Below are 15,923 nucleotides of genomic sequence, written 5' to 3'. Positions count from 1 at the left end.
TGATAATGCATGCGTTTCATTTATTAAGTATAACTATTACATGTACATATATAATATTTTCTTAGAATGCATACAGCTGTGTGTATATTGCGAAAAATTGCATGGATTAGAAGTTAAAGACACCTTTATATTTTGAACTTAAAAACTAAAGTGCTCAATACTCGTTACCCGTTGTTTCGACGTTAAATTTTCCTAACTTTCCTAAACATGCTAAAGTTGAAAATATATTGCATCTTCCATGTTGTTTCAACGTTGAAATCAAGAGACAGTCACATTTGCATTTTTAAACCTTGTTTTAATTCTATATAATCAGAAAATACTCAACGTTGAAAACATGTTGAATCTTCAACGTTGTTTTAAATATGGAATATCAACGGCTAATGACATCTTTGAAAATATGTTTGCAGCTTCAACGTTGTTTACGTTGAAATATCAACGAACATCAATCGTTGAGAATATGTTGCAGCTTCAACGTTGTTTCAACGTTGAAATGTCAACGAACATTCAACGTTGAAAATATGTTGCAGCCTCAACGTTGTTTCAAACGTTGAAATATTGACGAACATTCAACGTTGAAAAATACTGTGAAGCTTCAACGTTGTTTCAACGTTGAAAAAAGGTTGAGGATTCAACGTTGAACCTCTAACGTTGAAAACAACGTTGAAATCCACCTCCTTTCAACGTTGAAACAACGTTGCGTGCCTGCTGGGTATATATATATATATATATATATATATATATATATATATATATATATATATATATATATTTGTTGCATTTGCAGAAATACAATCTACTTATATTATGTCTACAAGAGCAAGAAGAACGGCATTAAAAAGCATGACTATTATGAGAGGATGATAAAAAGCAATCATTATGCGAGTCTACTGAGAATGATTTACGCGTTTATTGAATCTGTCCCCCAACTAGTTCTACAATTCTACCTCATCGTCAAAGAACATGAGAATCCGAAGGACTGTGAAGACATATCGATTTATAGACGTAATTTTTTTCAAGAATTTATGAAAACTGCAAATTACCCCCAGGCAATTAAAAAATAACAACATGATAGCTATTATAAGATAACACAATCATTTTCAGAAACCATTTAGTAAACTGACAATTTAACAAAAATATTTGTCTTTCTGATAACATGATAATAACTTAATAATAATTTACATTGATAAATGATTGATTGATTGTAAATTGTTTAACGTCCCTCTCGAGATTATTTCACTCATATGGAGACATCACCACTTGCCGGTGAAGAGCTGCAAATTTTAATTTTGTCCTATACTCGGCACTCAGGGCCATATAGTAAGGAGGGATCTTTTTCGTGCCAGCACCTACTGCGACACGGGACCTCGGTTTATACGGTCTCATCCGAAAGACCGGTCCCCACGTCCCACAGTGGGATTCGAACCCGCGACGTAAGGATTGACTCCTTACTTCGCGACTCTATAGCAGACGCTCTAATCACTGCGCCACGCGAGCGACTTATTGATAAATGAAGATTACGTGTTGCATGTATTTATACATAACTTATTTCTGTTCATAAAGTCCTGTTTTGGATTTAATTTCATATTAACAATTACCAAATCAAAATCCTGTTGTCTCATAAATGTATACATATTTTCATTTTTTTTAAACTTAAGCTTCTTTGTTAATTTCAGATATAATTCGACGGTCATCAGTTCTCTTCTCCTGGGTATCTGTCACGTGGTCTGTGACTGCTTCATATCAAGCAATCCGCGTGAGCAATGCTATGTACAAACCCAGGCAAAAAACAGTCTTTGCTGCAACGGGATGCTTTCTCTGGAGAGCATTTGAAATAGGACCAAGAGTAATGGCGTTAGTAATGCTTATTCTCGTAAACAGCTTCGGTTTTGCAGTAACAGTAGTCTTTCATTGGATTGCTATGGTCACGTGGTCATTTGCGACGACGGAAATGAGGCTTTACAAGAAAACCTACGAAAACATTATCTTTATCTTATTTGTTGGATTTGTGCAGATTTTTTCTTTCATGATATTCAGGCCCAGTAAATCTCAAGAAGATGCAAAGAGTACCAATCCCAATAAAACTCGAAAGGATGCTAAGAACGACAATTCCATTCAAACTGAATATCATGCCCTTTTTTATTATTTTTTTGTTTACATTGAGAATACTATTATACTGATTTTATGGATTTTAGTTAAAAATAATTCCTTTTGTCCGTGGATTTATCACAGGTCAATTGGCATTGTTTCTGGTGGACTTATTTGTAATATAGTTTTTATGATATTTTATAAACTATGTAACCCAAAAGCATCCATTTGGTGAATAATGTTTTGTAAATAAAAGTTAGTTTTTTCGCCTTTGATTTATTTACCCAGAGTGATCTATCGTGATTTCATCATCATCTAAATTTACTGGTGCCGCTTCCCAAGATATATAGGTGTACAAGGTGGGTTTGTGAAACACGTGTCCTCGTATGGTAGCCAAATTGAGGGTTAAAGTTTCAGATGCATGTCAAACTCCAAAGGTCATGGTCAAAATGTTGGTATTCAAAAGAAGGTCTCGTCACATAGAAATGAAAGAATACAAATGTGAAAAACGATACCCTGGTACTTACTGTTCAAAAGCTATCTTCAATTATAATCCTTTAGTGGGTCAAACTTTAAGGTCAAGGCCAAATGGTCAAAAATATTTATACCCTTTGAAAGTTCGTGTCACAATGAATACAAATGTGACAGTAGTCCGAAATATCTGATGATTTTGATATTTTATGTGCCAGGAAAACGTCAAGGATATACAAAGACAATGCAGCCCAGAGGTCTGGAACGAAATAAAAGACAGAGGAACATGAAGGAATTTATTCGAAACCCTGTATACAGTCTGAAAAGGACAGGTTCTCTGGTATAAGGGTCGACACCAAGACAGGGTCACACAGCAAATTCACCAGCATTGTGAATCAGAGTCAGTAGCGGATAAAAGGTCCATGGTCGGCCAGACAAGCTCGGATGCGCCGTGTCATACTCCTAACGAGACGTCCCAGGACTTTTTGGGGAAGTTTATTCCATTCTTGTTGCGATGATGCAGCAAGTTCTTGGACATTGACAAGATGTTGTTGACGTTGTCTGTCCAAGTCATACCCGATGGTGGAAAGATCCGAATTGAGTGCAAACCATGGTAATGTGGTGATGTTCTGCTGTTGGAATTATCCAGTAACGATCCTGGCCCAATGACATCAGGAATAATTGTCATCTTGAAAGAACAAGAGGCCCAGGGGCCACAGCGCTCACCCGAGCACATCGGGCTTGAATTTACTGCCCCCCCCCCCCTTCAAGGCGTTCATCATTTGAACAAACTAGAATCTACACTACCTGACATGATTCCATATAAATACCCCAGGTATCACTAATCATGCTTTGAAGTACTTGAAAAGAAGATTTTAAAAGGTTTCCCTATATATCCCTATGTAAAACTTGGGTCGGCCATTTTGGCCCCATGCCCAGGGCCGGGGGTTATGTTTGAAAAAACTTGAACTAAACATAAACTACCTTTCTTTGGCTTCCCTATCAGTTTCATCTTTCCTGGCCAAGTGGTAATTAAGAAGGATTTTTAAAGATATTTCCTATATATTCCTATGTAAAACTTGGGTCGGCCATTTTGGCCCCATCCTTGCCCCAGGGGTCATGATTTGAACAAACTTGAATCCCCCACTACAGGGAATGATTCCACGTGAGTTTCATCTTCCTGGCAAAGTGGTTCTTGAGAAGAAGATTTTTAACGATTTTTCCTATATATTCCTATGTAAAATGTGGGTCGGCCATTTTGGCCCCACCCTTGCCCCTGGGGTCATGATTTGAACAAATTTGAAGTTAGACCTGAGGATGATTCCACATGAGTTTCATCTTTCCTGGCCCAGTGGTTCTGGAGAAGAAGATTTTTAAAGATTTTTCGATATATGTGGATGAAAAACTATGCATTTCCATTACCCCTGGGTTGATTTGCAAACTTGAATCTACACTACCTGTCAGAGGATGATTCCACATGAGTTTCATCTTTACTGTCCTAGTGGTTCTGGAGAAGAAGATTTTTAAAGATTTTTCCTATATATTCCTATGTAAATCTTGGGTCGGCCATTTTGCCCTTGCCACATGATTTGAACAAACTTGCTACACTATCTGAGGATGATTCCAGAGTTTCATCTTTCCTAGCCCAGTGGTTTAACCTTTTTAATATTTCCTATATATTCCTATGGAAAACATGTGGCACACGTAACAGCCATTTGATCAGGCATCCAGTGCAGATCGGGGGGTCATGATTTGAACAAACTTGTCTACACTATCTGAGGATGATTCCACAAAATTTTCCGTGGTTCTGGAAACAAGCGTTTTAAAGATATTTCCTATATATTCCTATGTAAAACATTAATTTTGGCCCCATCCTTCGTATCATGATTTGAACAAACTTGATTATCTACCAAATTTATGAGTTTCATCTTTCCTAGGAGTGGTTCTGGAGAAGAAGATTTTTAAAGATATTTCCTATATATTCCTATGTAAAACATGGGTCGGCCATTTTGGCCCCATCCTTGCCCAAAAGTTGAAATTTAAACTTAATATATTATATTTTAAATCCTTCCACATGAGTAATTACTTTCCTGGCCCAGCGGTTTAATGAAATGAAATTTTTTAAAAATGCCATTAATTTTTAACAAATATGATTATCTCCCCTTGGAAAAGGGCGTGGCCCTTCATTTGAACAAATTTGAATCCCCTTCACCCAAGGATACTTTGTGCTAAGTTTGGTTAAAATTGGCCCAGCGGTTCTTGAGAAGAAGTCGAAAATGTGAAAAGTTTACAGACAGACGGACAGACAGACAGCTAGACAGACAGACGGCGCACTGGACATGAATATTTGTTTAGATCTCACTTGAGCCTTCACTCTTACAGAAATGTACAGTCATAAATGTTTGCAAACGGCACAACATGGGGTGCTAAGATGTCTTTAGTATTTTACACATTCAGCAAAAACTGTTTCTTCTGCAGGCAACAGTGATGCCTCCCACTTATAATAAAAGACAAGGCTAAGAAATGGGCATGGAAAGTTCCACTGTGCCAACGCCTGTCCAGAAAACACCGTGATCTTAAAGCGCGTAGGAATATAGCGTTTTCAAATTATTATTATTTCATACCTATACAGGTATGATACTAGCACATCGTCACGTCGGGCGTGTAATAAAATCCGTGCAGTAGATTCCATTCTGGCCACTCACTATAACCGTTTCCTGTTTTGAAGTTGAGACCTTATCTGATTTGATCTTACCAGTATTTTCTCCAAAAAATTGCATGTCCATTGACATTTGTATTTTTGACGGATATTAGTCGTGGTTATAGAACCTGTTTCACTTTAAATGTCATTACTGAAATTTTCTGATAACAGACTAGGAAAAAACTTGCCACATGCAGTAATGCTTTTTCTTCAGAATCTTTCGAATACGCTTTATCCAATTCCGCATGAAAATTTTAGGCACAAGTAACAGCTTTGATTTCTTTAAGTGCAAGATATTGAGCTTACAGTTGTCCCAAATTTTGGTTGTTTTTACAACCCTCGTAGGTGATGGATTTCGTATATCGATTAACCTCAACATTATCTAACAAATTTATGGACAAATATGGAGTAACTACACAAATTTTAATTTAAAAGCCACATTTCATTGTGTGTAGGAATGTGAACATTTGAAATTTAAACTATATATTATATTTTAAATCTTTGTGAATAGTATATACATATTTTTTTTCAATGGACAAAAAATTCTTAAAACTGTCTTGTTAATCTACATTTCCTAAAAGTTTGGTGCTCATGCTTTGATAAATATGAATTTTATAACGTTTTTTATAGATGGGGTAAATCCGCATTTGTTAAAAATTTAAAAATAACAACTTGAATAATACTTATGGAACAAAATGTACACCATAAATGTTTGGTAGATTAGGAAAGTTTCATATCTTTAGTATTTTAAATGACTAAAACTGTTTCTTGAAGTGACAAACACTTAATATAGAGATTAAGAAATGGGCTAAAGTTCCACTGTGCAATTATTACAGAAAACATACGTAAAGCGTAAAAAATTTTCAAATTATTATATTTCATACCTATACATGTATTACTTTGTTTACCTATTTTAATGTTTGATCATATCAAAATTGGATATTTCACATTTATAACTAACACCGTTTCGTTTAATTTAAGAATTTGTTTCTGGCAATTGAAATATTTTCTCCAAAAAATTGAACTGTTGACATTTGTATTTTTTGACCTTGCAGATTGCTCCGGGTGTTAGAGAATGGTATCACTTTAAATGTTATAAGTCGAAAAGTTTTCAAGTAAACATGATAAAACTTCGTAATTTATCTGCTAAGAATAAGCTTTAAACCCTGAAAATTTTAGGAAGAACATTTTTTCTTTAAAAGATATGAGCTCAGTCTACAAATTTTCAATGCTCTTAGGTGATGGATTTCTTTGGAAATGCCTTCGATTTAAAAAGTTAACATGATTTAATTCGTATCTATTGTGTACATATGTGAACATTTAAAAAAAATATCTACTACTCTTTGTGAATAGTATATATATATTTCTAATTTTAACAAGATCCATAGAGACAAAAAATTTTGAGATCTCTAGCGATACGGGACTTCCTACCCGAACTTTAACTGCTTGTTTCTATTGACAGAAACACTTCATACACTATGATACAAGCATTTGTTAGAAAATTTAAAAATAATTGTAAAATTCATGCAATTTTCTAAAATGAACACCTTTATACCTATGGTTTTTCATATTCTATTCAAAGTTTCACAATTATCAATTAAAAAATATGCAAACACTTAATATAGCATTAAGAAGGATGGTTGGTGAAAGATACAATTATTTTGAACATATAATATGAAAAAAAATTAAAATATTTTAGAAATGTATTATTTGCATTTTACAACAAAAGAATTTATACTAACCCATACAGTATTTTTGTATCATCTTTCTTAATTATCACTTTAAAACTTTCTTTTTGGAAAGGTTTAAATACATCAAAATATAAAGATTTTCATAGCAATATGCTTTTCGTTTAAACCCCCGAGTTCCAGCAATTATCTGCTTCAGATATTTTATAGTACTTTCGTTTTCCCTCTATTTCCTATAGAAGAACCATATATATAGACTGAAGACCATAATATTTAGTCTCTACGGATCTCTCTGAGATTAATATGTATATTTCCAGAAAGTATTCTTTATGTTTCTACGGATATCAATGATATTAAGTACACGGTATTTCCAGATAATATTCTTTATGTTTATATAATTATATGCATTGAAAGATATTTATAGAATCGTTGAAAAGAAGCGCCCTAGTGCGTCTCAGATCATGTTGGCTTTTAACGTGTACTGTTGGGTATTTACGCTTTATTGTGTATTGACACGATTGGTCTTGAAACAGGACTTGTGTGTTCAGTACTATTTTTCCTGGAACTAATGGAACAGTTCTGAGAATGTAAAACGTGGGAGAGAATTTTTCAGCTCAAACCATTATAACGAAATGGAGAACCTTGACAACATAACGTGTGAAGAGAAATTGATAAGAGAATTAGCTGACCAACCTAATGTGGATAATGAAGAAGTGTGTCTAAAACCGGTCAGGAATGGACCCCAACTCCGATTACAAACCGGAGAACCTATAACCGAGAATCCAAGTGCTTCCGAAGGCACCAGAAATTTGGTCGGACACACGGAGGCTGCCGACTCTTCAGTCAGCTTTGACGAATCAAAGCAGATAGAAAAACAGTTACATCCATTTTCTCGCATTGCTTTTATTGGCAGCGTCTTGTCTGTGGGATTATTTGTGTTTGATGTCTTTACGGACATTTGGACAGCCAAAGTCTATTACGACAATGGAATGACATTTGAGTGCATTTTGACGGTATCTGTTGTTGTTGCTGCATTTTTAGTAACTGGAATCATAAATGCGATCTGGCTTAGGGATAAAACTTCTGAGAAACATCCCCCACGACCTTTCATTTTATTGATTTTGACGTTTCCATTCGCTACCATAGAGAGGTAAATTTGACATTGTCATTTGAAATGGGTATAGGGCTTGGGAGGAGAAATCTTCACTGAAAGAAAAACCTAGTGAATTTAGCTAGTGTGCCTCGTAAAGCGTTTGTCATGATTAGTAATCTTTCAGTTTACTGGCTAAGATAGTGAGTTTTGAAGCGGGGGTCGTATAGATACTTATATACATAGTGAAAGTTACTTATCAATTCTAGATTTACTAATTTTATCTAGTAAATATACCCAATACCTAGTAAAACTGCTTTTAAGGTAGTGATTGTATGGACAATAAATTTACTAGTCTCCTTAGTGACTTTAACTAGCTATTTTTTTACAGTGTTCTCATGATAACGCCCTTTTCTTTTGCCTCCCCTTTTTATCCCTTTGATTTAACTTTTTCAATTTCCCTTATCGTACTTTCCATAAATTGTAATTTCTTTGAAAATAGTAAAAGAATGGACGATATATTTTTCTAATATACATGTACAACAAACAGTGGTACAATTAATTTCAAGTTACTAGTATTTCAATGTTATACTTTTGCTCCTTAAATAAACCTCAATGTCAAACCTTGATTGGAGTGGAAATAGCAAACAAAAGACTCCTCGCGATAGCATGCGAGGGAGCTCATTACTCAAAAATAAGATTTAATGCGATATATGATAGCACATTTTCTAAATGTAAGCGTGAAGAATCAGATATAATGTCTACATTACAATAGGTTTGCAACCCTTATGTATACAAAAACTTACGTGTAACAACATTCGTGTATTGATAATAATGTAAATGTGAAACATACAATTCGTGTACTTTTAAAGTATATTTACTGTGCAATAATTCTTATAGAACTAACTGGAAATACATGTACCAGTAATCTTCAGTCACATTTTTGAGTCATATTGAATAGCCCGGTCGATTGCTGCGAAAAATGAATTGATATCGGATAGGCCTACTTACTAGTATGGAAAAGAAAAAAAACCACAAATGTACAAAAATTTGAAATTAAGAATGTACACAATAAACAATTAATTGTCATAATGATTAAAGAAATATGCTGAGTAAAAAGAAACTTTTTTAATAAGGGCACTGACAAAAATATATCTTATCATGATCCCAATTTTTTTTTTTTACATGAAATTAACTTTTTCCCCAGAACTATAACATACATATACCATGGCTGCAGAAGCAAGAAAAGAAAACAAGAAGACAATAAGGAGTGCTCAAAAGACAATAAGGAGGACACAAAAGACAATAAGGAGGACACAAAAGACAATAAGGAGGACACAAAAGACAATGAGGAGGACATTGCCTACCATTATGAAGAAATGATCAGCAACAATATGAATGCGAGTCTACTAAAATTGTTTGACGCCTTTATTGAATCCGCTCCCCAACTGCTTCTACAGATCTACCTCATTCTCAAAGAACAAGAGAATCTCAAAGACTGTGAAAACATATCGATTCGTAGTCGTAAGTTTTTTCCCAGATTTTATGAAAGTTGAAAATTACCAACCAAACAACCATCCAACCTACCCCCCCCCCCCCCCAGTACCGTAAATTCAAAATTAACAACATGATAGCAATCTTAAACTAGAGGTACTGTGTGCGATGAGCTCACTAAATGATACCCCCCGCCTCCCATATGGTTATAACTGGTGAAAAAGTCCACGTTTTCCTGTGGCCGGGAAACCCAAAATATGTGTCGGATCAAAAAGTAAAATAGAAGGTGCACAATGGCAATATGTAATAAAGATTCTGTGAAAGTTTCATCAAATGTCATTCAGTGGTATGAGAGGAGTTGCAGATAAGAGATGGGTACCCCAAAGCGTAACAGACGGACGGACGGAATTAACGATTACTATATACCCTCCCGCTTTTCAAGCGGGGGGTATAAAGATAACGTAATCATTTCATAAGTCATTTAGTAAGTTGTCACTCTAACAGAGAATCTTTTTATACTTTTTGTCGTGTCCGTCGGTCTGTCTGTCTGTTTGTCCTGAAAAACTTTAACAATGCCCATAACTTTTGATTTAGTTGAGCCATGACTTCCACATTTCATATGTGTATTCCTTGTGGCGAGACATTTCTCTGGGTACAATGTACTACCAAATTTGACCTTGATTTTGTAGTTTGACCAACTTTTATACAAAAATTCCAAACTTTAACTTTGGCTATAACTTTTGAATACCAGGACTTTTATACTTCAAATATGTATAATTCTTTGTCGCAAGACCCTTCATAGGATACCAACAACCTTACCCTTTTGACCTTGACCTCGGAGATTTCCGTACTTACACAGCACAGTTATGGTTACAAAAAGGGGACAGAGCCTCATTTGTACGAGAAAAACGAAACTGTGAAATCATACAAAACCAAAGATTCTTTAAAAAAAACTACATAATAAGGTCATTTGCTATTTTAACTTGTTAGAAAGCATCAAGCTACATGAATAATTAACTACAGCATGTTTCTTTCCATTGGATTAAATGGAACTCATGTTAGACAATTTTAAAAGCAACATGTTTTGTCATCACGGAGCACGGTTAATAACACCGTGACGTCAAAAACAACGTCGAGAAAGTTTCTCAAACGTACTCTGCCTTTCCATTTCATACACGGTTTGTAGAGTCTTCCCCATTCATAAAATTGTATATATAACACTTGACACCTAGTGTGTTTACAATCATTTGAGTAGCTTAATTTGGATTGTCAGTGACTTCAAATTCTTTTCCGGGTAGCTTTGCTTTCACAAGTTCCGAAAAAATGAATCACACATCTAGTTTCATGACGTTACTTACTCTTTTGACAAGATTTTTAACTATAACCTTGTCTTAACAGACCATTCAAAAAAATTTATCGCTACTTGCTGCTCCTCGTTTTTTGCTTTTTCAATGAAGTCTATCCGTCTTTAGAAATTGATATCTTTTAAACGAAGCGATGAATTACATTAAATTTTGGCATCTGATGTAATAGATTATTACTTTATTACTTAATTTAAACATTTCGATTTTATTCCGTATAAACGACATTTATTAGATTGAATGATTATTGTTTTTTTTTACGCCGAGTCGGCGATATTTCAGCCATATTTCGGCGGGACATTTATTAGAGTAATGAGTAATAACTATAGAAATTATAAAGTGTATAACTAGTAGATTGCTCAAATTGAACCCTGCTCCGTGACCCAATTTTTGCTATCTTACATCTTTAAGAATTTCGACAATTATCAAGGTAAATTCAATTTTTTTTGCTCAAATTATTTGAATTGATTGTTATAATATGTGTACTTAATTTGTTTATAATATGACGTTAAATAAAAAGGTTATGACAAAAGTCTACGAACTTTTTGAATGACCATCGTATATTCCTATCGCTGTATATTGTGAATTTTCACACGACGAAGATAGGCCTATAAATGAAATATTTTATTATTGTTTGTATTCTGATATTCAAACTTGATTTAAAAGAAGATATGATTACTTAGCAGTTTCAATTTGTGTTCTTTTCTTTAATTTTACAATTATTATTTTGAAATCTGAAACAATATTTCTTTATAATTTTTATTTTTCTTCAATAGATATCGATAAAAGTGTTCATCAATAAATTTTCTATTGAAATATTTCAATCATTTCGAGTAGTTTCACTCAAAATTAGACATGAAACACGGAATATTGACACTGATTACCAAACATAGACTTCCTGTGTAATGCTTTGTGTATATAGATTTTCGACATCCTGAATATTAGGGATCTCCAGGTCATTAACACCAGTGTTACTTAGACCACTCCCCCTTTTCAGGTAACTCTAAATCCCATATAAGTTATGAACAAGTCACTGCGCAATGCAGTTGTCAATGTGACGTCATTTCGGAAAACGTGAGGCAGATCAAGTAAATAAATGTTTTCTCAACGAAAAATGTATTCTATAATTTAATAAAATATTATTTATAGATACATGTATTCTATAAGCATTTACTTCGATTCAATGTATGCTTCACAATTTTATTAATATATTTTCTGTATATTTAAGGAATCACTGTCTAGCAAGTATAGTATGCCAGGGCATCAAGGATAGTGGGAAACGTGGAATAATTTGCGAAGCCCGTTACGCATACATTATCCCATGTTTCCCACTATCACTGATGTCCCTGGCATACTATACTAACTAGAGAGTGACTCCTTAAAATTCCATTTCATCGTGAAATATATTGTAGATTTAGATTTTAAAAACGTAGACATAGATTTATATTACACGAGGACTCCTTCGCCAATTTCAATAGTCTTCGGCCAATGACGTCAAACAGAGAGGGAGCAGCACGAGATTTACATAATATGCATATTTGGCCTCCTTAGCGTCACACACAGAGACAGATGTGCACGAGATTTGCATGCATAGGCCTCCTTAGCTTCTTGCCTACCGACCTGCCTAATTTACATTTCGGTAGAATTATCAAGAAATCAACTCCATAAACTTTCAATGAGTTATCACAAAGAAAAAAAATAGAAATGGAAATATTTCATATTTAATTGATACTGCCTTGTATTTGTATGCAAGTTCATCGGAGGGTAATTAGGGTGTCATTAGTTAATTGATCTAGTGCAAGGGCATACACTCAATTGATCATAGTAAGATTTTACAAATCAAATCTAGAGTATTAAGGTATATTAAAAGTGCTTCGATTCTGATGAAATCTTAAAAATAATTTGATTATCATTGTCAATATTACATGCTGTTGACCAGCAAAACAAATACAGCATTCGGTCATACAAAAAGGATTTTAACAATGAAATTTCAGAATCTACCTAGATATAGGATCGCATCACTTTTCAGAAGTGTGTTGAAAACATTATAAACTGAACTTTTCATTTAACATGTTTATGTCCTTGAACCAGTGAAATTTATAGGTAACCTTCATACTGCAAGTTGGCTGAAATATTGCCGACTCGGCGTAAAAAAAACAATCAATCATCATACTGCAAGTAATGTGCTAAAATCACGCGACTGCCATATCACGTGACAACTCTTAATATGAAATCTAATTGAACTCAATATGTAGTTATTAACCATAATTACAATTATCCGATATACCGGTCAAAAATTTGACCCTTTGACCTTAACCTTGGAGTTTGATCTACATTTTAAGTTTTTAACCTTGACCATAACTTTTGAACGGTTAGGGCTATGACTTTCATACTTCACACATGTAATCCTTGTGACATGAAACCTTTCTTAAGAGACCCACCATTTGACCTTTGGACCTTGAAGTTTGACCTACATTTCAAACTCTTATCCTTGGCCATCACTTTTCAACGGGTGATGCTAGGTCTTTCATATTTCCAATTGTATTTCCAGTGAGAAAACCCTACTTTGGGTACCAATATGTTCAATTTGCATTTAAGAAAAGTTTAACATTTGCTATGTTGCCATACGGGGGCATCGGTGTTTCGCAAACACATCTTGTTTCTGTCTGATACTAACAATTAACAATGTTTTATATAAACAAATCAAATTTCATGGTCATGGTTTCTAGTGTTAGGGCGGGACATTATAAATGCATTACAAATGCATTAATTCTTTGAAAATCTCTTCTGCCCCTGGGTTTTAAGCAGATGATTTATCTATTAGCTATGATGAGCCAGGGATCATCTGTCAGAATTATGAATTTTAAAGCCCTTAGGTCAAGGGTACTGTAGAGGGGGGGGGGCTCTAATTATATACTGAAAAAGACCGAATGCATTGAAATCTGCTCCTTGGTTAAATCAACATTAATGAGGAACAAAGGTGCCTTTTCCGTAATTTTAAAGTGTGTGGACCTAGGGTAAAGGGGTTCATGTGGTGTGGGAACTCTACTGACTATTGTTGAATATTAATGATTGGCTAAAATGCATTTTTGTCCCCCTACTCTACTCTTGAGTATTAAGTAACCAAATTAAGCATGCTAAGTGAATAGTTAGGATGCGCAATAGTGCCTCTTTCAAAATTTTGAATGTCATTGCCTCTGATTTAAAACAGGAACCAAATTCAATGGTTGGAAAGTTGTTGCATAATTCTCAGGTTACCTATAAGGTCATTGGGCCCCTTGTTTATTTCATTTTAGCTGCAGCATATTACCGTTTCCTTTGTTAATTTCAGATACAATTCGACTGTTAACAGTTCTCGCCTCCTGGATGTCTGTCGCGTATTCTGTGACTGATTTTTATCCAGCTCATCGTGTGTTCAATGGCAATGATATGCACAAAACCAAGAAGAAAAAAGTCTTCGCTGCAATGGGATATTTCCTCTGGAGAGCGTTTGAAATAGGACCACGAGTAATGTTATTGGTAATGCTTTTTCTAATGAACGGCATCATATTTGCAATAATAGTAGCCTTTCATTGGATTGTTATGGTTATGTGGTCATTTGTGACGAAAACGAGTCCATACAAAAAAAAACGTCATAACGTTATCTTTATTTTATTCGTTGGATTTGTGCAGATTTTTTCCTTCATGAATGTCAGTCGCCTTAAATTTCCAGACAAACCCGTTGACTCTTCATATCATACTGAGGAAGTCAATCTCCTTGAATCTTCAGATCATACTGAGGAAGCCAATCATGATAAATGCTATCCCACTGAACCTCGACATCATGCCCTTTTATATTATTTGTTTGTTTACACTGAAAATATTGCCATACTTATTTCATGGATGTTGGTTAAAAATAGCTCCTTTTGTCCGTGGATTTATCACTGGTCAATTCGCATTGTTTCTAGTGGACTTATTTTTAATATAGTTTTTATGATATCATATTATAAACTATGTCACCCAACAACATCCATTTTTGTTGAACAAATGTTATAGAAGATACGGTATTTTCTTCTTTTTGCTTCATTTACCAGAGAGATTTGTCGTGGTTTTATGAATCAGTTGAATTTACTCAGGTGTCGCTTCCCAAGATATAAGTTTAAGGTATTGAAGTGAAATTTTTTATTCATAACTTGTTTATTTGATGCCATTAATCTTTTTAAGATATTCTATATATGTTAGTTAAAGCAAATGAATGCATTAGTAGAGAGATTAAAGATTTTAAAATTAATACCATTAGACTTGTGAAAAAGTTAGCTTAATTATCGAAGATATATCTATATAGGTCTAAATATTGTGATACCTTAAATAACTCAAACTACATAAAAAGTCCATAAAACACGTGTCTTTCATGTATATTTTCAAACAACTTGAAAATTAGACAGTCCAAATTTAACAAAGACAAGTATGGCCAAACCATAACAAATTTAGCTTTAAATTTATGAAAATAAAAAAAATGTTATATGCCAAGAAATTCCTTTCATGATTTTCCCTGTAAAGATTATTTTAAAACTTATGTTGAATCTGCCCACTGCATTCAGAAAAAAAAAATCACAAAATATTTTAATTTTAATATTTACATCTTACAAGTTTACCTGTCATTTTTTCTTAAGGTTTTTTGTAAGATTTACTCAATATATATCTAAGGTTCACTAAATCACATATTTTTTTCATTGTTGACCCTATAAAGTTTACAGAATAGTTTTTTAAACATATATCTCCATTTTAACGATATCAAGTATTACAAATGCACTATCATTCTTTCCAAAATTTAGGAACAGAAAATTAAATTCAAACAGATGATGTAGTCTTAAAATTCCTCTTTTTAGACTTTGAAAAAGCATTCGATTCGGTAGAATAAAACTTTCTTTTTAAAACCCTTGAAAAATTTAACTTTGGTAATTGTTTTATAAAATGGATGAAAATCCTTTATTAAAATCCTACTTTCATATTAAAAAATAATGGTTGGATATCCAAAACATGTTTAATGAATA

The 15,923-nt window shown here is 33.9% G+C and overlaps 2 protein-coding genes across 2 annotated transcripts; both read left to right on the top strand.

Annotated features, from left to right (window-relative positions):
* Positions 1–784: 784 nt before the first annotated feature.
* Positions 785–2,320, top strand: LOC134237293 (XK-related protein 5-like; the record flags this gene model as incomplete). The annotated part of the gene is made up of 2 exons (XM_062719392.1): positions 785–1,002; positions 1,674–2,320. Coding segments are annotated over 2 exons (865 nt in total), but the record flags the coding sequence as incomplete, so codon positions are not given.
* Positions 2,321–7,577: 5,257 nt separating this feature from the next.
* On the top strand, positions 7,578–15,561 carry LOC134237286 (XK-related protein 9-like). The gene is made up of 3 exons (XM_062719382.1): positions 7,578–8,095; positions 9,243–9,559; positions 14,222–15,561. Exons 1-3 carry the CDS (start codon positions 7,578–7,580, stop codon positions 14,923–14,925), a joined length of 1,539 nt encoding a protein of 512 aa, XP_062575366.1. The 3' UTR covers positions 14,926–15,561.
* The last annotated feature ends 362 nt before the right edge of the window (positions 15,562–15,923 follow it).

The sequence above is a fragment of the Saccostrea cucullata genome, unplaced genomic scaffold (assembly GCF_032062105.1).
Source record: "Saccostrea cucullata isolate Sc308-1 unplaced genomic scaffold, CSIRO_AGI_Scuc_v1 ctg13764, whole genome shotgun sequence".
NCBI classification, from domain to species: Eukaryota; Metazoa; Mollusca; class Bivalvia; order Ostreida; family Ostreidae; genus Saccostrea; species Saccostrea cuccullata.
This window is presented reverse-complemented; position numbering and strand designations above follow the sequence as displayed.